We start from the raw sequence: 21,314 nt of genomic DNA on the forward strand, positions 1-21,314 counted from the left end.
AGGAATGCCTTACAATATGACTTTTTTCCCAAACATCATGGGACACTACGATCAGGACACAGCTGCTCACCAAATGGAGGTAAGTTCTCACACCTCCACTGTCCTATGTAAATGCAAACGCTGTGAAACAACCTGTTTTTTTTCGTCATTGTGAAGTGGTTTGTGTTAGTTGTTGCACAGAATGACGAGGCAGGTAGTGTTCAGTGACTGGTCGTTTCTTTAAGTCTCTTTTGGAGTGCGCGAGAGCTAGTTGGTTGTTTAAGCACCGTGTAAGGGAAGGGAGGTGTAGACACCCTGCCCGGCCTCGGATCCTGTGTTAGGCTGGAAGAGGAACGGGTGTAGCACAGCAGTGTGGCTATTCAGGGCTCTCTGGCAGAGCTGATCACATGCAGCCCAGGCACCTCACTGATGTACAGAGCAGATACTGGAATTCTCTCGGGACATAGTTTTTGATATCCTGGCCTGCCAGAACTCAGGCAGAGGAAAAATGATGTTTAGGAGCTGCTCTTTGTTCCTCTCTTAGCTTATGTCTACTAAGGAGAGATACCTAACCTTGTTCTTAGTCTTAGCCATTGTGGCTTTTGAATTTTGTTGTCTTCTGGCTGGATGCTGAAACTTCTCACTGAACGAGCAAGTTCCCTCTTTTTTTTTTTTTTTTTTTTCCCCTGAAAACAAAACAGTTTCCTACCTGAACTGAGTGTCATATATGGCTCCCTTGAGAACATGCCACCTCGTGGAAAGGCTTTGCCGGTAGCAATAGCTATAAAGGGCGAGAGCCTCTCTGGGTGAGAGGCCTGTAAAACAAGTTTTAAACCTGTTTTAATAACGCCTTTTCAGTGGTAAGAGGAGGGGGAACATCTAAACACAGGTCTTGAAAAGCTGTCGTGCTGTGCAGAGAGTGAAGCAGAAATGAAAATAAAGAAGTTTGTTTTTTTTAAAAAAAATCCATTATAGGTGGTATTGAGGTGCCTACTAGTAGTAAAATTTTACTTGCATCTTCTTGCTTGGAGGAGGAGCTTGGTTCAGACGCCAAAACATTTTTTTCATGTTGCTTGGGATAGGCAGGATTACCTGTTTGGCTTCTAGCTGCCAGCCTGGAAGGGCACAGGCTTTCATCTTGCATCGTGTTTGCCAGCCCAGTGTAGATGTGTGGGGAATTCTGGAATCAAGTGTTAAGACACCTGGATGCGAGCAACTGAGTTCAGCCACAGATGGCAGATAAATTGTGGTTTTTTAGACTGGAAGGCAGGCTGTAGGCTTCAGTTGTAAGCTCTGTGCAGTGCCTTCTCCAGTCATGTGTCAGGAATGCTTTCCACAGCGTCTGCTGCTTTATCTCACCAGGTATGCTGCTGGTTCTTGGTGTGTCTTAACTGCAGCTGTTGAGCCAGCTTTTGTCAGTATTCGTGCCTTCCAGTCACGTTGCTGTTACAGCAGAGAGACCATGGAGACATTTTTATTTGTTGACTGTGTTGGATTCTCTGAACTGTCAGTAACTTGTGCCTGGTGCATGTTTTCTGCATGGAGAAAGTTCCCTCTGGAAAGGCTTCATGGCTTACTTGTATAGACACTTCATAAAACTGCCTGGTAGTGAGAAGTTTTTTTGTTTTTCTCTTTTTCCATCCTATGTCCCTTATAACCACCTCTGACTACTACAGTGGTTGATCAGTACTTGGCTAACTGACTGGGTAGCTCTGTGGAACAGCAGTGTCTATTAGGATTTGATTTCCCTACCCTGTTTCATTTGCTTCCTAGTGTTCTGTCATTGCTGCTGTCTGGCCTCTAATTTGGTATACCTCACTATTCTAGTGTTGTGCAGACATTTCTAAACTACCTAATGTGTACCTGATCTGTCTGCCTTTATTTGTGATTCAGCAGTGCTGACTGACTGCTTGGTCAAACTGAATTTTTCAGACAGCTGCTTTACTGGTGAAAGGGTAAGGAAGCTTTGTTCCACTCTTGTGTGCAGCTTGTGTTGAATTCATTGCTATGAGTTTGATTTGAGTTAATATGGGAAGCTTATGGTAGGTTGTTGTTGGGCCTTTTTTCTGAGGGAGACCAGTGTATACCAATATCACACATTTTTATGTGATTCTACAAGGGCACCAGTATGCTTTGTCAACAGTTGATTGCAACGGGGAACCTTTTCAGGACTGTCAAAGGGTTCTCTTTTCAGGGGACTTGGTGTTGCAGCAGACAAGGAGGAGGAGCTGTTGACTGCTGGGATATTGTCTAATTTAATTTTGCAGCCATAAAGAGGCAGCGGGTTGGGAGGTGGAGGAGACTTCTGTTGAGTTTGCTTTTTTCTGTAATTGGTAGTTCAAACTTCATTCATACCAAAGAAAGAATTTTAATATCATGTTGGTTAAAACTTCTTTCTTTTGATCCTTCATAGGAATGCTTAAAGGCTTTGTTTTTAACTCCATCTCTTTCCACCTCCCCTCCCCGCAGCCTGTTCTCGAGACTGGGTATGGTCTTAGGATGTAAACACTGTGGTTTGAGAATGAAGTTTGTAATGTTTTCCTCACTTTATCTTAACTGAATTTGAGCAAGCTGCATAATCATGCAATCTCAGGGCATATGGCAGAGACTTCTTCAAGAAACCAAAGTATTTTGTGCAGAAAGGGCCTTGTTAGTCTATTTTTCTGCTCCTGTTCTCTCTGGAAACATCTTCCCATTACTTGTCTGGAGTGTTTATTCCCAGAATGAACAAAAGAGTTGTCAAGGGAACTATTCTTACCTGAAAGTGAAGTTTACTCTCAAACAGTGGTAACTCCTATATCCCACTCCCAAAGCTCTACAGTCATGTTTTTGGGTGGGGAGGTTGTCTTGCATGGCAGGAAGAGCTGTGCCTTCCATCTGCTGGAGGACAAAAGCGTCTGTACAGTTTCTCTACTTCCTGGAAAGGTGTTAAATGGGTATTTCTGACATGATGTCTTCTTAGTGATCTTCCAGGAGAGGATCAGCTAGAGCTGCTGTCTCAGTGGTAGTTGTCCTCCAGGAATTTAATGCTGTCACCAGCTGAATTGTGGTCTTACATTTCTGCCTCCTGTATCAAACTCTTCATACTGTTGTGTTATAAACTAGAACAGAAAACTGATTAGAGCAGAAAAAAATCACTAACTCAATCTTACAGCCTCTGCTATGGGTGTTCGGGGTAGTGATGTTAGTCCTTCTGGGATCCTATGTTCTGCAATAAAAATATCAGAATTTCTAGTTGCTCCCTCCATCTCCTCCATTTTTGTTTTTTTTTCATTTATTCTGAACTTTCAAGTTGGCAAACTGAGTTTGGACTACTTGAGTTTTGCTTTGTATTTGGATTAGTTTTTTTATACAACAAAATGATCTTGGGGAGAGATAACCACATTACTTTGTGGTGGGAAGTTTTGTGTATGGTAACTTAACAGCTGCATGACAGTGGAATCTAGTTATTTGCAGATTGTTACAGTATATGTACATCAAAGCAGTTCAGTAACACTGTTTGTGTTATTGCTAGCTCAGATTGGGAAGCTGCAGATCTAGGGTTTGTCTAGTGAGAAAAATGGATGGGCACAGCAGAAGAGTGATGTGTTACAGCTATACTTAAACAGGTGTAACTCCCTTTCATGGTCATCCTCAAAACCAAGTCACTTCTATTTCCAAAGGAATTCCTACTTCAACTCTCCTGGAATAGACTGTCAATATAAGGCATTATTTCCAGCACGGCAGGGAGTGTTACTGTGTTGTAACTTTTTGTTCATATCTCTTAATCTGTTCTGCTGCTGTTCTGGAATCTGTCCACTGTAGACAAGCCCTGAAGACTTCCTGACCTGGGTAAGATCTATGAGTCTGTAGAAATACAAAGGTAAAAGGCATTCCAGTGAGTTTTTAAAGCAGACTATACAAACCACTGGAAAATGTCCCACTGAGAACAATAAAGTACCTCAGAGAGACTGGAAAAATGGTTCTGTATTGAGTTTTCCATTCACTTGAATTCATGACTATGTGCCAAAATACGTGTCTGCAGAAAGTTGAGTGCAACCAGCTGCTGCAGTGGGAAAAATTGTAAGAGAAATAGGATTGGTGCAAACTAACAGAAGCATTTTCATGTGTGTTAAGAAAAACCTTCAAAAACTTTATGCTGAAGTTCTGAGAGTTACATTTTAAAAATCTAATTTCTTACTTAGCTTCCATTAAATAGAAATTTACAATGAATTCAATAGGAAGATACTTTAAAAACCTTGAAATCTGATATCTGGCAAGTTTAAATAAGTACTTCTGTGTATGTTTGTGTACACTTACAGGTAGGAGGAAGCTGTCTACCTTCTGCAGGTTGGGATCTTTGGGGAAATAAGTGCTGCTTAGTGTATAAGGTTGTTAATGGGATGTTCTCCAAAACAGCACAGGTGTGAATTTACTAAAACTTTTACAGGCAGGCATCCTGCCTCTCCCTCTTACTCTCTATAAGCAGTATTTGATGTAATACGTGAACCATTAGTACTTAAAACTTTAAACTTAAATCTTTTTGTTAAATTTTCTGTAGCTTGGCTTCAATTAGGAAAGCAATCAATATTTCTCTGCATGGACCCAATGGAACAAGCACGAGGGGTTCTTTACTTCTTGTTTAGCTTGTAACGTTTTCTGCTGGTTTTGGTTTTTTTTTTTACCATGTATCTCTGGTACTCGTGAGAAAGTAGCGTGCTGTGCATCACATCTTGCTTAGACAGACTGAAGTTAACTTTTCTAGTTTACCAGAACAAAGTGGTGGTCACAAAAGATTTTGGTGGTGAAATAACTAAACTGCTGCTTGCTAAATTATATTTGGCAAATTCCAGTGTTTTTTATAAACAATTCATATGGATCCAGGGAAATAACAAAGCAGTATGATTGACTTCTGTGTTGGGTAAGTTTCTAGAAATACAGAATAGTTGGACATGAATAATTCTGTTCTGAGCATCACCAGGTTACTTGTAGAAAAGCTTTGGCTAAGGGATCAGAAACCTATTAATTATATGCTCCTGTGTCCTTTTGTACAATGCCATACAAGTTTTGGAAGTGTGTTTCACTTCTGCCCTGTGTTGCTCTCAGGTGTTCCAAAGAAAACGAAAGTCATCAGTGGTTCTTCAGGAACACATTCTTAAACATCTTTGTTGATTTCTGTGGGTACACTAAATTACAGCTATTAATAGTACTGAGGCCTTTTATCAAGTGTGATTAGCTCGTGCAGATTGCCTTAAACCAGACAGGAGAATGTGTGTAATCCTGTTGCACTGGCTTTAAATGTATTGATCATCTACAAAATCTAATGCTGCTTTGTCTGAGTGGCATTCCTTGTATACTAGATAATGTGAATCTTGCTCCTTGTTTTGAAAGGATGCTGCTTAGAGTGCACATGGATCCAAAGTAATGCCTGTGTATTTACCTTATGTTAATTTGGGTTCACTGAGATGGTGCTGACCCAGTCATCTTTATCCGAGTTCAGACACTGTGTACATTAGCAAGTAATTTGGTGTTATGGGAGTGGATCACTAACTAGTTGAAATTGTTAGCACACTTCTTACCTGTTCGCTGAATGAGACTAAGGGGTGGTACTCTGGACTACAGAGGATCTTCTAGACCTTTCTGCATTGCAAACCTTTCTGAGAAATACTATGGTATCCTGTTGTTAGTACCCTGCAGACTGTTTTCCCTTCCACAGTGCCCTGTCTAGTGTTCATGTGTAGCTGTCCTGGTGGTTTCTGAGTCTCATTTTGCAGTCTGTGTTTTGGATCCTCTCTTCTCCATACTTGTATGCCAAGTGTGGTCACAGACTAAACCAAGGCATGATAGATGTGGTGTGATGGACTTAGAGTGGCTGTAGCCTACTTGAGGAGGATACCTGTGAATGAATGGAGTCATTTGAGTTTTCCTGAAGCTGTTTATACAGAAACAAAAATCTGGATGGAGCTACTGATTTTGGACCTGCTTTGTCTTTATCAATAAGAGGCAGTTAGGGCTTTGGACCTGAGCCCAGACTGGTGGGAATGCATCATCCTTCAAGCCGGGGAAAGCCAGCAGTGGGTAAAAAGCTTTCAGACATAGAAGAGAGTATTTGAAGCTGGTATTTGTCCTTGCACTTCGCCATTGTTACCTGCAATTTCAAGATGATCTCCATGTTTTTAAGAAGTGGCTGTTGTCCTGTGGAACCTCGTGAACTTCACCTGGTCAGCAGCAAATCAGATTAGGAAGGACAAGTCTGCTGAGGGTTCTGTGGTGACCACAGTATCAAAGGTAATTTCTCACATTATTTTCCTTTGAATAGCAGACAAGTGGGCAAAATTATATATCATGGTGTACAGGTGACCCACACTGTTTTACCTCTGCTGTCCATGAGTTGTCAAACAGTAGGATCAAGCGTCTCATTAGCAGCTCACATGCATTGGCCTATGGCAGCTCTGGCAACAGCTACTTGATTGCTTGGTGAACCACCAAACTACATTTGTGGACACCTTTGCAGGGATCATGGTGCTCATGTCTTCTACAACTCTAGCCTAAGAATGAAAGAAAATTCTGATGTCCTCTTTCTGAAGAGGGCTTTGTGGTCTTTAGGTGCCTTCCTGTAACTGTGAGGGTTGCTTTTTGTCCAAAATGTTGCAACAGTCATAAGGCCGTGTGGGGTCCAGGCCTTTATTTTGTGGAGGTGGAGCATGAGTTTAATTTTCCGTTTGCAGGATGGATGTGGTATTCACAGTGACAGCTTGGCTGCAGGTTGTTATCTATGCCTTCATTGATAAAGACCACAAAAAGTCACTAATCCAGGAGAAGAGCGCATGGGATAGGCTGCCTTTTTCTCTCTTTCACTATCTGTTTGGTTTTGTTTCACCAACTCTCTGGAGCAAATAGAATTGCTTTGGCTCCTGTTGCCTTTTTGGACCTTTTCTGTATGTGTGCAGATGCAGTTGCTGCATCCACTCTGCATCCCCTGTAGCAATTTGCCTGCCACAGAAAAATATGCATGTTTGCCCTCTTCTTCTGAGCTACATGGTGGAGATGAGTAGAGTTGCTTGCTTTCTGCTTAGCTATTAGAAGAAAGAGAGGTGTGCAGGGGAGCATAAGAGTTGTTTAAGCAGCTACTGAGCAGCTACTAAGATACCTGCTCCTTTCCTTTCCTGTAGCAAGACAGACAAGAACTTCCTGGAGAAAAAAAACATCCAAGTTCCCTGTACTTAAACTTCTGGTAGATCAAGTTCTTTCAGTGAATAACCACATCCTTCCCAGTTTGGCACATACTGTATTCCCTGGAGGGCTGGTACAACTAGATTTCTTCAGTCACAGAAACTACTGCCCCCTCTCCTGTTCACAAAGCCCTTAGCGGCCAAACTCTCCACATGTTTATCCTATATACAGAAATTAAAAGCAGCTTTTCAGAGAGGGACTGTGCCCATCCAGCCTCGTGGTGGCCTGGCACTACCCAGTGACCCAGGCTCCATATCCCAGCTCTGTGCTACTTCATGTGAGCTAACACTCTTCCTCAGAAGGTACAGGATGCAACATTTTAAGCGAAACTCAAGAATCCAGATGGGTGGAGGGTCTCTGGGGTGTATGCCTGGGGCTGCAAAAAAATCTTATATGCCAACAGTTAACATGGCCTGCAGATCATAAGATGAAAGGGTAGAAGAGAGAGTGGCCTTGAGGTTTTGTACCAGGAGAAATAAGGAAGATAAAGGGGGATGGGAAAGGCATTGTGGCCAACAAAATGATCACTGTGGGCTAATGGTAAGGGAACAGTGACTAATACAGGCATTCAGAACTGGGGAGAGCAGGAGGGTTCCAGCAACCATCTTGCTGTGTCAAGTATGCTGCCTGCCACCCTCCTTTGAGTGCTTAGGTGCCTGTGGATGGGGGTGAATGGTAGTTTTCAATAAGGGTGGAGGTCTCTGCCTAGGGTTGGGCTGACTTCTAGACCTTCATACACCATTCACCGGTTGCTGATACAGTTAATAGTTGGTAGCCCTGGAGGGAAATGGAAGGTCTCCTGCAGGAATTGCCACCCCTGTCATGTGTCTAAAGCCTCCTCATCATTTATTGGCTGGGCCAAGTGGTGCTCTGGTCCTTCCCTATGTCCTTGGTGGGCCTGCCAGTGACAACACTTGCACAGTGTTGTTTTTCCATCTGCCTTCCCTAGTACCATATCAGGTGATACTCCCCCATCAGAATGTGTGCTGCCTGCAGCAGGATAGGAATGGGAAGCTGGAGGAAGAAGGAAGTAGTGCCATTGCATGTGCCTCTGATAAGGAGGTGAATGCATCCTTCTTTTAATCTGTGGAAAAGCAAAGCAAATGTAAGTGCTTGACTGCCTGTGAGGTTACAGTACAGTAACATGGCTTGTGAGTGCGCTGCAGACCCAAGCTTCACATGGGAGAAGATTCTGCAGTGTGATGGAGGTGCTGGGGATGTACCTGTTTCTGTGCAGACTGGCTCCTGTGAGGGGTGGTTGAAAGCTTGCACCAGGTTGCCCCATTGAGTAGTGGTGAGTTACTTCTGTGCTACAGCAAGCAGTGAACTGTTGCAAAACTGTCTCTCTAGTGAGTTTATCTCACTAGCAAGAGGAGACAGGGTATTTAAAGTGTCAAAGATTTGGATGGAGGTTTTGAAGGGATGGATGAGAGCATGTGTAAAGCAGTGCATGCCAGATAGGTTCCTGTAGAAACATAACTGGCTTTGTTAAGAGAGATCTTTCTTATATTTGGATATCTGGCACTCGAAGGAAGGAAGAGGTGATCACGAAGTAATGGGGTAAAGGAATTAGCTTATTTTTTTAGCAGCTACATCATTGATCCTTTAGAATTTGGATATTTCTAAAAATATTATTTAAAAGCAAGTTATTTTTCTTTCTTGCTTGCCTCTCAGGTTGACCTGTTTCTCAAAATAAATAAAAATTAGAGTAGAAGTTAACAAATAAAAGTAATTTATTTAAGATGCATACGTATGTCTACAGAGCAAAAGTCTATAACTACTCAGGTTGTAAATGTTCTAGATATTTTATCTTCATTAAAATAAGTAAGTGAACAAAAATGCCACAACAGAAATATACCTCTGTGGAAGATAAGAACTGTTTCCCACAAATACTTAAGGATAAATTTTCACATTTTTTCAGAAAGAGATTTTATGTGTATCTTTAAAAAATCTTAAGCACTGCTTTTCCTATTACAATAATTATCTTAATTGTCTATAATAATACCAATATTTATCTTGTTAATTATTAATAATCTTAATGTTGTATTTTCAAGCTGTATTGAAGATAATAGCTATAGGATTTAATTTAAAGGGGAAGGCCTGGCTTTCCATTTTGTGCACATACTGATCTTCCCAGAAGCAGTGATTTTACAGAAAATTACTCTGGATCAAAATTTATGGGAGATGGTGGATGTTAGTATATAGAAAATTGGCTACATAGTGAAAGCTTCCCAAAACCAACCAACCAAACAGAGGCTGCCCTTTAGTTTTCCATTTTTCTTTTGACCTGTCTGTGATTTGTGGCTCAGACTCAGGTAATTTGTTTCTAGTGCTGTGTCTGACTTGTGTTGGTCTGTGCTCCTGTATTACTGAGAATTCATTCAGAAGATCCAATCCTCCTTGTTGACTGCTGTGCATGACAGAAGTCACTTGTGCAGATTTTCTAGACACTTAGCCAGTCTATTTGAAGTTCAGGAAAGCATTTGATACTATAATGCATGAAAATTGTTACAATTACTAATTTCTGTCAACTTTGGCTAATTCATTAACTTTGGGATGTAAGAGGCAACATCAGTCAGGCATGAGAAAGTCAGGTTACTAAGGTCATAAAATTATAGGATGGTTTGGCCTGGAAAAGTACTCAAAGATCATCTAGTTCCAACCACCCTACCATGGGCAGGCACACCTCCCACTAGATCACATTGCTCAAAGCCCCATCCAGCATGGCCTTGAACACTTCCAGGGATGAGGCATCCACAACTTTCCTGGGTAGCCTGTTCCAGTGTCTCACCACCCTCATAGTGGAGAATTTATTCCTAATGTATAACCTAAATTTCCCCTCTTCCAGTTTAAAGCCATTCCCCCTCACCCTATCACTACGTGCCCTTGTGAAATGTCCCTCCCAAGCTTTCCTGTAGCCCCCTTCAAGTACTGGAAGGCCACTATACAGTAGATAAACATATCTGGTCTGACTTTTTTGGAACCAGAACAATAACAACTTCTGCTGGAATTCCCTTCAAGTAAGGAGCTTTTTTTTATAGATAACAGGCAGTCTGTCACAGACCTACTGGTAAGCTTCTAAATTGTATTCTACATAAAAAGTTCAGTAATAAAACCATTTACTCCTTTTTTTATGTGGCAAATACATGAAGAAATGAAGATTATTTTGAGGTTCTTCTGCTACCACAGTCCAGATGTAATGAAGCTGTGTCAAGATTTAAGATGTTTGAGGCCTGCAGTGTGCTTCAGTTAACTTATATTTGTCTTTTGTTCTCTGTATAGTATACATGGAGATAAAACCATATGTAATTGAAAACTTTGTATAAATAGCTCAGTTCTGTGATGCTTGGAAAAACTGTCGTGTTTGTTTTGGACTGAAAATTGCAAAGGCTGGAATATCTATAGTTAGGTCAAGCTATAATTTAGGTTAGAACCACAAAATACAGTGAATTCTGCTAATAAGCCAGTTTGAAAAGTATTGGAATACTTCTGCTTCGGTTTGTTTCAGAAAAAAAACTTATTAGTGAGATGCAATTTTCTTGTTTATATTGTTTTTAACCTTTGTTATAGTTAAGAACTATTGGAATAAGTTTTTTTTATTATTATTTTATTTTATACTTAATAAATACCGAGAGGAAAAATGTGGATCCGAGTTGTTTTACTACAGAAGGAAATTTTGTATTTGCTAGTTAATGCAAAACAGTCCAGATCCCGTAGAAGTGAGAGGGCAGAATAGCCTGCTTTATCTTTCTGTGTATACTGTCAATGACAGTGGCAAGTTAGTGCTCAGTTGTGGTGGAAGATTGGGGTTTTGTTTTGCTTTTTTTTCTTCTCTTTATTATTGAATGTCTTGCTGCCCATCTGACCTCTGAAAACCATCCACCCTGTTCCTTGTCCTGACCCTGGTTGGATTTCTCGTTAATGGTCCCATCAGCTTTGAATATCTAGTGTGAAGGTTCACAACTGAATACATCTTAGAGTATATTGCATATATAGATGTAGAGGTGAACGATGGTGAAGACTTTGCAAATAGACTTGTGGTTTTGTTGCAGATATATTGAATGTTTACACGAGTAGTTCAGCTCACTGAACTGCTTGCCGTTGCAGAGCCTGCAATCCTTACTGATGCCTGGCTAGTTTAGCTTGAGGTGGGTCATGAGGGTCTGACCCCCTGAGGTCTGACTGCTGGTCAGCCAGTCCCTGAGCCACTGGGATTTGCAGTACAGTGTTTTTAAGATCAGCTGCCATCTGACTTTGCCTTCTAAATGATGGTGCTTCTGGTGCTGACCGGTTAGTAGCTCCCACCTATATGGGAGGAGCCGACTGCTGGGAATAGTTCAGCTAATCAGCTCTTGCAAGTTAAACTGTCCCCATGCTTTGTTAAAAGCCCTAAAATAACTTGTTGCCTTTGAAAGTCCAAGTGCATTGCTCCTGCTGTTTAGCTGCAGGACAAAGATGAAAGCTCTTATCTTTATAAACACCTTTCACTGCAGAGCAGCATTGTTTCACCCACTTGCTTGTTTACTCCATTTTTCTTTTAAACTTCTGGGATAAATAGATTTTTACTCTGACAAAAGATGTTGTTCTTATCTCGGCAGACACTAGACTGATTACATTTAAAAGTAATTTGACAAGCTTTAAAATTAAACATGATTGTGTTTGTACTCTATTTTGAAAGCTGTAGAAAGTAGTGCTGCTTTGTTTAAAAGCAACTTTTAAAATAAGTCAAATTAATGGACTTTCAGTTATTTTCTTTTGCTTCCATCAAATTAGCATGCATTAATGTTGCCTATTAAATTTTATATATATTAATATCTAAAATGTTTTTTGTCTATAAGTGAATTGTAGTCCTGAAAAACTTTTATTGTAGGGGAGTTACACATAGTTTTGATTGAGGTTGGAAAATACAGATGGTGACTGATGCTTGCTACTGCCAGCAATAGTCAGTTGTTACCCATAGCTCAGGATGTTACATGGAGTATTTGGGCCCCCTCTAAATCAGTGGCAAAGTAGTTAATACTGTCTTCATTGATAATTAAAGGATGATTGACGTTGCACTACAGTTAGTAAGTTGCACCCGTATTTCTGTTTTGCAGCTCTGGTGTTGAAGTAGCAACTTCAAGCAGACACGCAGCAACAGGACACTGACAGTTAAACTGCCTTGGTCTCCTGCAAAGTGATTTCTAAATCATTACATACCAGCTTAAAAGTCTTTCACTTGTCTTTGATCTAAATCCATTAATATAGCATTCAATTGGAAAAATCTAGTCTTTTCTCAACATTGCTTTGAATCTAACAAAACCTGAAAATTTCATCCTTTATTTAGTTTCATGTGTTAGGACATTTATTTTTCTTGACTTAATTGTGCATGAATTAGGAGTCAGGAGTTTCTTGGCAGCTGATTCACTGTGGCTGTGAGCAAATCAGCACCCTTGCCAGCCCATCTGGGAGCTGTACGAAGGCATTAGGCATGAGAAAGTCAGGTTACTAAGGTCATAAAATTATAGGATGGTTTGGCCTGGAAAACTACTCAAAGATCATCTAGTTCCAACCACCCTACCATGGGCAGGCACACCTCCCACTAGATCACATTGCTCAAAGCCCCATCCAGCATGGCCTTGAACACTTCCAGGGATGAGGCATCCACAACTTTCCTGGGTAGCCTGTTCCAGTGTCTCACCACCCTCATAGTGGAGAATTTATTCCTAATGTATAACCTAAATTTCCCCTCTTCCAGTTTAAAGCCATTCCCCCTCACCCTATCACTACGTGCCCTTGTGAAATGTCCCTCCCAAGCTTTCCTGTAGCCCCCTTCAAGTACTGGAAGGCCACTATACAGTAGATAAACATATCTGGTCTGACTTTTTTGGAACCAGAACAATAACAACTTCTGCTGGAATTCCCTTCAAGTAAGGAGCTTTTTTTTATAGATAACAGGCAGTCTGTCACAGACCTACTGGTAAGCTTCTAAATTGTATTCTACATAAAAAGTTCAGTAATAAAACCATTTACTCCTTTTTTTATGTGGCAAATACATGAAGAAATGAAGATTATTTTGAGGTTCTTCTGCTACCACAGTCCAGATGTAATGAAGCTGTGTCAAGATTTAAGATGTTTGAGGCCTGCAGTGTGCTTCAGTTAACTTATATTTGTCTTTTGTTCTCTGTATAGTATACATGGAGATAAAACCATATGTAATTGAAAACTTTGTATAAATAGCTCAGTTCTGTGATGCTTGGAAAAACTGTCGTGTTTGTTTTGGACTGAAAATTGCAAAGGCTGGAATATCTATAGTTAGGTCAAGCTATAATTTAGGTTAGAACCACAAAATACAGTGAATTCTGCTAATAAGCCAGTTTGAAAAGTATTGGAATACTTCTGCTTCGGTTTGTTTCAGAAAAAAACTTATTAGTGAGATGCAATTTTCTTGTTTATATTGTTTTTAACCTTTGTTATAGTTAAGAACTATTGGAATAAGTTTTTTTTATTATTATTTTATTTTATACTTAATAAATACCGAGAGGAAAAATGTGGATCCGAGTTGTTTTACTACAGAAGGAAATTTTGTATTTGCTAGTTAATGCAAAACAGTCCAGATCCCGTAGAAGTGAGAGGGCAGAATAGCCTGCTTTATCTTTCTGTGTATACTGTCAATGACAGTGGCAAGTTAGTGCTCAGTTGTGGTGGAAGATTGGGGTTTTGTTTTGCTTTTTTTTCTTCTCTTTATTATTGAATGTCTTGCTGCCCATCTGACCTCTGAAAACCATCCACCCTGTTCCTTGTCCTGACCCTGGTTGGATTTCTCGTTAATGGTCCCATCAGCTTTGAATATCTAGTGTGAAGGTTCACAACTGAATACATCTTAGAGTATATTGCATATATAGATGTAGAGGTGAACGATGGTGAAGACTTTGCAAATAGACTTGTGGTTTTGTTGCAGATATATTGAATGTTTACACGAGTAGTTCAGCTCACTGAACTGCTTGCCGTTGCAGAGCCTGCAATCCTTACTGATGCCTGGCTAGTTTAGCTTGAGGTGGGTCATGAGGGTCTGACCCCCTGAGGTCTGACTGCTGGTCAGCCAGTCCCTGAGCCACTGGGATTTGCAGTACAGTGTTTTTAAGATCAGCTGCCATCTGACTTTGCCTTCTAAATGATGGTGCTTCTGGTGCTGACCGGTTAGTAGCTCCCACCTATATGGGAGGAGCCGACTGCTGGGAATAGTTCAGCTAATCAGCTCTTGCAAGTTAAACTGTCCCCATGCTTTGTTAAAAGCCCTAAAATAACTTGTTGCCTTTGAAAGTCCAAGTGCATTGCTCCTGCTGTTTAGCTGCAGGACAAAGATGAAAGCTCTTATCTTTATAAACACCTTTCACTGCAGAGCAGCATTGTTTCACCCACTTGCTTGTTTACTCCATTTTTCTTTTAAACTTCTGGGATAAATAGATTTTTACTCTGACAAAAGATGTTGTTCTTATCTCGGCAGACACTAGACTGATTACATTTAAAAGTAATTTGACAAGCTTTAAAATTAAACATGATTGTGTTTGTACTCTATTTTGAAAGCTGTAGAAAGTAGTGCTGCTTTGTTTAAAAGCAACTTTTAAAATAAGTCAAATTAATGGACTTTCAGTTATTTTCTTTTGCTTCCATCAAATTAGCATGCATTAATGTTGCCTATTAAATTTTATATATATTAATATCTAAAATGTTTTTTGTCTATAAGTGAATTGTAGTCCTGAAAAACTTTTATTGTAGGGGAGTTACACATAGTTTTGATTGAGGTTGGAAAATACAGATGGTGACTGATGCTTGCTACTGCCAGCAATAGTCAGTTGTTACCCATAGCTCAGGATGTTACATGGAGTATTTGGGCCCCCTCTAAATCAGTGGCAAAGTAGTTAATACTGTCTTCATTGATAATTAAAGGATGATTGACGTTGCACTACAGTTAGTAAGTTGCACCCGTATTTCTGTTTTGCAGCTCTGGTGTTGAAGTAGCAACTTCAAGCAGACACGCAGCAACAGGACACTGACAGTTAAACTGCCTTGGTCTCCTGCAAAGTGATTTCTAAATCATTACATACCAGCTTAAAAGTCTTTCACTTGTCTTTGATCTAAATCCATTAATATAGCATTCAATTGGAAAAATCTAGTCTTTTCTCAACATTGCTTTGAATCTAACAAAACCTGAAAATTTCATCCTTTATTTAGTTTCATGTGTTAGGACATTTATTTTTCTTGACTTAATTGTGCATGAATTAGGAGTCAGGAGTTTCTTGGCAGCTGATTCACTGTGGCTGTGAGCAAATCAGCACCCTTGCCAGCCCATCTGGGAGCTGTACGAAGGCATTAATCTCTCTGGGTATGATGCTAATCTTGTTCGCATCCAGTTGAGAATAGCTCTGCTGAAACAGTAGTGTAGGATTAAATCACCCGCTGTACTTGGTTCACTGTTTTTACTTGAAACATTATCATTACAAAGTGGCTAAAGATACCATGAAATTGTTAGTGTAGCTCTGTTGCTCAACACATGGCTGAATATGAGCCAGCAGAGGTGGGACCTCATCACCCTCTGCAGCTACCGGGAAAGTGGTTGTAGGGAGTTGGGTGTTGGCCCCTTCTCTCAAGTGAATAGCAATAGAACCAGACAAAGTGGCCTGAAGTTGCACCAGGAGAGGATTAGACTAGATATTAGGAAGAATTTTTGACAGAAAAAATGGTTGGACACTGGAACAGGCTGTGGTGGAGTCACCATGCTCTAGTGGGCTTTTTTTTTTTTTTTTTTTTTTTTTTTTAATTTTGGGGTAAGATGATCTTAGAGATCTTTTTCCAACCATGATGATTCTTTGATTCTGTGAGTATAAAGAGTAATTACAGCCTATTCTTTTGAAACAATATACACCATGGTTGACAGTGGCTGTGTTTCCTACATATCACATATGAAAGTATCACATATGAAAATGTCTGTGTAAAATACATTGTGTTTAGGTTTTGAGTTTGTACTTTAGTTCTGTAATGACACTAATGGACAATAGTTGTGTTTGGGTCTGGTGCTGTAAATTACTAATCATTAAGGTGAGGTGTTATTTCCTGTAAAGCAGGTAAATAGTTTCATGAATAACAATGTGTATCTTTAATATAGATGGGAATCTGGGGTATACAGTGTAGTATGATTGTGGAAATTGAGATATACACCCGAGTTCAATTCCACAATTAAAATACACAGTTATGTAAGTGACAAGTTTGTAATGTTGTTGCTTTAGGTCACAAGATTGGTGTCATAAAATGAAACAGGTGCCACTGCTAAACAGTGAAACAGCTGGTGTCTCTTACTGTTTAACTGGTTTAACTAAGCTAAATGTTTTTACTTGGTAGTTAGACCACAGTGATTAGGAGTGTAGGTTGTTACTGTCTTAAATAACTGGCTCCAATGGCTGAACAAAGGCTCTGATCCTGTGTATATCTGAGCAAGTCAACGTATTTCCTGTCTCCTACAATGAAGTTTTGTCATAGCTGATTGTAACAGAGACCTTGGTATTTTGATCCACTGTTTTCTACACTGCTAAAATCTTTCTGTGATGTTAATCAGCAGAGTACAGGAGAACACTTTCACTTGCTCATTACAATATACGTTAGTAGTTATTGTACATCCCAAACCCAGAGAAATCCGGTAATTTCTGGTAATGCTTTTCTCTAGAATAAAACTGAGATGAGACAGGATACTCTGTCTGCCCGGAGTAATGAGCTTGTTTCTGTTTTGTCTGGATTTCTGAGATAGTCTGGCTTTTTGCCTTTGGATAAAATAAAGACATACTTTGCAAAGAATCTAGGATTTACTAAGTAAGGTGTTGGTGTTTTGTTCGGTGCAGAGGATACTCCTCTCACTGGCTAATGATGCTCTACTGCCTTGGATTGTTTGTCTGTATTCACAGCCCACAGTGGGTATGGATAGGCTTCACGGGGTTCATTTCAAACCATTTTGCCCCATACAGAAGCTTCCCAGTACACACATCCCTCTCATATTCTGCATTGACAACACAGTGGGAAGTTTGCATTTCACAGCCATCAGTTGTTCAGCACCACCATCTCTGGCTTTGCAGTTATGATTAGTTTCTTGGCGGGTTCTTTGGTAGATTGCTAGTGTGTTGTAGTTTGCCTCATATTTAGTGAATTTTATTTCCCCTTTGCATGAAGATGAAAGTATACATTTTGGGAATTATATGCGCTTTGTGAGTCTCCATTCTTAGTTTTAGGACGACCTGGTTTCACTCTGGTTTTAGCACTGCCATCACCAAATCTGCAGGTTTTCATCTCTGTCTTTCATGTGATGAGGCAATGATTGTTAATGCTCGAATATGCCAAGTGCTTTTTCATGTGGTTGTGTCACCTGCACATCTTGAACTTCCTGAAGAGGAGAGAACCATGGTACTTGACTCTAGATTCACCAGTTAGGTGAATCTAAGGGTTTAAGCTTGGACTTTGATGCTCAAGATATCAACACCTGCAGCTCTACAGGTTACCCAGCTAACTACTTGGGTAAAAAATGGTTGTTGGTTGAGACACCCATGATCCAGACAACACAACCTTGAAGCAACCAATTTATATTCTCAGTGAGCTTTTGACCTTGGTTTTACACGTTTTGCTTACACAGTATCCAGCAGGAGAAGCAAATATTTTGGTTTTGGTGAGATTTTGCTTTTATGGTCCATCAGGAAATGCAGACCTATTATTTTCTAGAATGAAACATTTCCAAATGGATTGACTGGAAGTGAAGCCCTCATTTAAAGTTACATAATTGTTAGCAGAGTTCCAGACACAATTCTTGACCTTTTTTCTGTTCTTGAATGGTAAAAGTAGGCGGTTTCTGAAAATACAAATCCTGTTTCTGTATACTTGAGGCAAAGATTTACATTTTATAGAGTTTTTTTGGTTGAGGGCAATCATTTCCTGTAAAATCTACTGGAGATTTTTTATGGACTTCATAACTTTGTTGAAAGGTTGAATCAACTTTTTTTGATTCAGCCTGAGTATTATAGTTCAATTTTCAAAAAGGCTTTGACATGGTTGTAACCTAAGTTTTTTAAAGAGACTATGCTGGTAACCCAAAAGGAACTTTCTTTTCCAATCCCTACCTAAAGAACAAGAATAAAAGAAGGCATAAATAAATGTTTTGTTACAAAACAGGATGTGAAATCATGAGCTGATAGTTTGGTCCTATAGCAAAAAAAATTGCAAGGTAGTTCCCACGGTCATCTGTACTGAAAATCTCTGACACAGCTAACTCATAAATGACCCTAAAGAGGGCTTGATAGTGAATTTGCTGAGAAAAAAAACCCAACAAACTAAAGAGTTGCAGAAAGGTCTTATGATAGATGCTATTGGACAATAAAAGGTTAGGTGAGATTTAGGGATAGTAAATGCAGAGTAAAGAATATAGGGAAAATTAACCCCCACTATTCATACAAGTTGATGCACATAGTATTATTTTAGTTACTGCCACTCAAAAGTCTTTGTCATAATTGAGGATAGTCCTGTGGAAACATAAGGTCAGTGTTCGAATGTAGTCAAGGCAAATAGAAGGCAAAGTATATTATGAAAAGAGTAAGAAGCAAAATGTAAAACATTACTATGCTAATATATAAATGTAAAAAATAACAGGTTGGCAAAATTACATGGAAAAGCAGAGTAATCTGTTAACTGTCAAAATACAAAGTAGTTTGCAAAATCAGAAGTTACAGTAAATAAAATGCAATATTGTCTCAGGTAACAGAAACTCTGTTAGAGTGGTAAAAATTTTATTTGTGTCCTGACTTTCTTCACCAGACGTTGCTTTCTTTATACTCATTTTCTGTGGCAAAGGAGCTAACTTAGGATGTGTAGCCTTATTAGCTGTATTGGAAAATACTGTTTAAAAATTGTTGCTAAGCAACCTAGCTAGTACAATGTATCTTTAAATTAAGTTGGTTTTATAGATATTAATATGATTTTTAAAATATCCTTAAGTTTCTAGAGAAAAAAATGCTGGTTTACCTCAATCTGCAAAAGTTCTTAACTAGCACCCTAAAACATGCTGTAGGAAATAAATTTATTTTTTTATGCACTGAGACGAACTGTAGTTGAAAAAAGAGAGAGAATTCATAACAATTGACCATTTCTACAGTTCCTAATTTCAAAACTAAACTCCACTTCTATAGGAATGTTATATGACTACCCAGGCTATTACCTTTATTTTATCCTAAATGCCAGGCAGAACAGAGCTAACATAAATTAAACACTGGGACAAATAGAAGGTAATTGAAAAGAAAACAAGCATCATAATCTCACAGAAGAGATTTAGCATTAACCTCCTGAGTGTTTTTCACCTGAAGCTGCATAGCATTTAGGAAATAATCCAACTCAAGGAACTGGAGCACACTTTACCAGAGCTATACTTCTCTCCTTGTCATAAAATACTCGAGTTGTGGGTTGCTGCAAAGGCAGCTCCAGAGCAGACACCCAGAGTGGGGATCAGACTCGTGTGCAGCTGCTGTTATGGCATCTGAAGATGCAGCACGAAGCTGGAATGCTCTGAAGGATGGTGCCAACATTTTTTTTGGTTTTCCATAAAGCATTTTTCTGCTATTACTCTGCCTTATCTCCTCCCCCCCCACCCCCCATTCCTACATTTATTATTGAGGTCCCTTGAGGATTTGTAGATATTCCATTTTGAAGGGAAAAATGTATTTATCACCATCTTTGCTTTTGAACTGGGTGTATGTATATATATATATATATATATTTGGGATACTTAAGCTGATAAAAATAAAAATACTGTTCTGGGCTCAGAAGTCAATCTTTCCTTTACCAGTCATTGGTTGAATATTTGAGATACATAGTTGTTAGTGGCAAAGACTTAAATTCATACTAAATAAAAATCTTGTTTAAAAGAAAAGGTCTGCTTTCTTCAAAAATGTTGTGCAGCATCTCTATTTATCAGCACATTTTGAAGTGTATTTAATAAGATGTTAAGGGGACTGGAGCATCTACCATAGAGGGAAGGCTGAGAGGGCTGGGTCTGGTTAGCCTGGAGGAGATTGAGGGAGGATCTAGTAAATGGTTTCAAATATCTAAAGGGCAAGTGTCAGGAGGATGGGACCAGACTCTTCTCAGGGGTGTCCAGTGACAGGACCAGGGCCACTGGGCATGAACTGGAACACAGGAGGTTCAATCTAAACATAAGGAAAAAATTATTTACTGTAAAGGTAACAGAGCACTGGAACAAGGTGCCCAGAGAGGTTATGGAGGCTCCATCTCTGGAAGCATTCAAAACCTGTCTGGACATGTTCCTGTGTGATCTACTGTAGGTGATCCTGCTCTGGCAGGGAGGTTGGACTAGATGATCTTCGGAGGTCCCTTGCAACCATGGCCATTCTGTGAAATACTGTTTAGGCTTTCCTGATGTATGAATTTGACTGTTTGTGTGATATAGAGATTCCTTTATTCTGAAAAAGATAAACATTTAATCAAAAAGGTGATGTAAACAGAGCTGTCATTGCCTGGCAGCTCATGGCCCTGGCCACTCTGCTGTTCAATGTCCACATGTCCAGAGTCTCCAGCTAACCACGGGTGTGTGGTTGGCCTCTTCAGTTGTTTCTGCCTGAGCTTGCTACCACCAGGGCTGCTTTCCCAGCCCCTGGTGCCTCTGCTTCCACCCGTGGTCGCTGTGTGGGGCACAGGGCTCACTCAGGAGGCTGAGAGTGGCTGGTGCTGTCCTTGCTGAGCTGCCCCTGCAATGACACAGCAATTGCAAAAATGTCTGGAGTGTTTCAGCTAAAATAACCTACCCTGATAATTAAGTTGATGAAATGTAGGGAAGAAAGGGTGTGTTTTCTTTGTTTATTTTTACTTAAAAGGCTTATTTGTAAATGGATTAAATGGTTTGGGGGGGGAGGATCAAGGGGGAGGTTGCATTATATTTGGACTTTTGGACCTCATTAATAAAAAAACCTTAAACTTTTGCATGAGGGAAAGTGATGATGAGTGCAACACATAACATGTAAGACTGAAAATGTAATTTAACAGGAGCTACAGGGATGAGACCACCTTTAAAAATCTCAGGGCACTTATTTAGAAGCTGACTG

The 21,314-nt window shown here is 39.8% G+C and overlaps 1 protein-coding gene across 1 annotated transcript in view; it reads left to right on the plus strand.

Annotated features, from left to right (window-relative positions):
- The window catches only part of FZD6 (frizzled class receptor 6), a 32,593-nt gene that overhangs the window by 2,769 nt on the left and 8,510 nt on the right, over positions 1–21,314 (plus strand). Inside the window, exon 3 of the mRNA XM_010006528.1 lies at positions 3–79. Coding sequence (XP_010004830.1) covers positions 3–79 — 77 coding nt within the window. The remainder of the gene's footprint in view (positions 1–2; positions 80–21,314) is intronic.

The sequence above is a fragment of the Chaetura pelagica genome, unplaced genomic scaffold (genome assembly GCF_000747805.2).
Source record: "Chaetura pelagica isolate M959 unplaced genomic scaffold, ChaPel_1.0 scaffold76, whole genome shotgun sequence".
NCBI lineage: Eukaryota > Metazoa > Chordata > Aves > Apodiformes > Apodidae > Chaetura > Chaetura pelagica.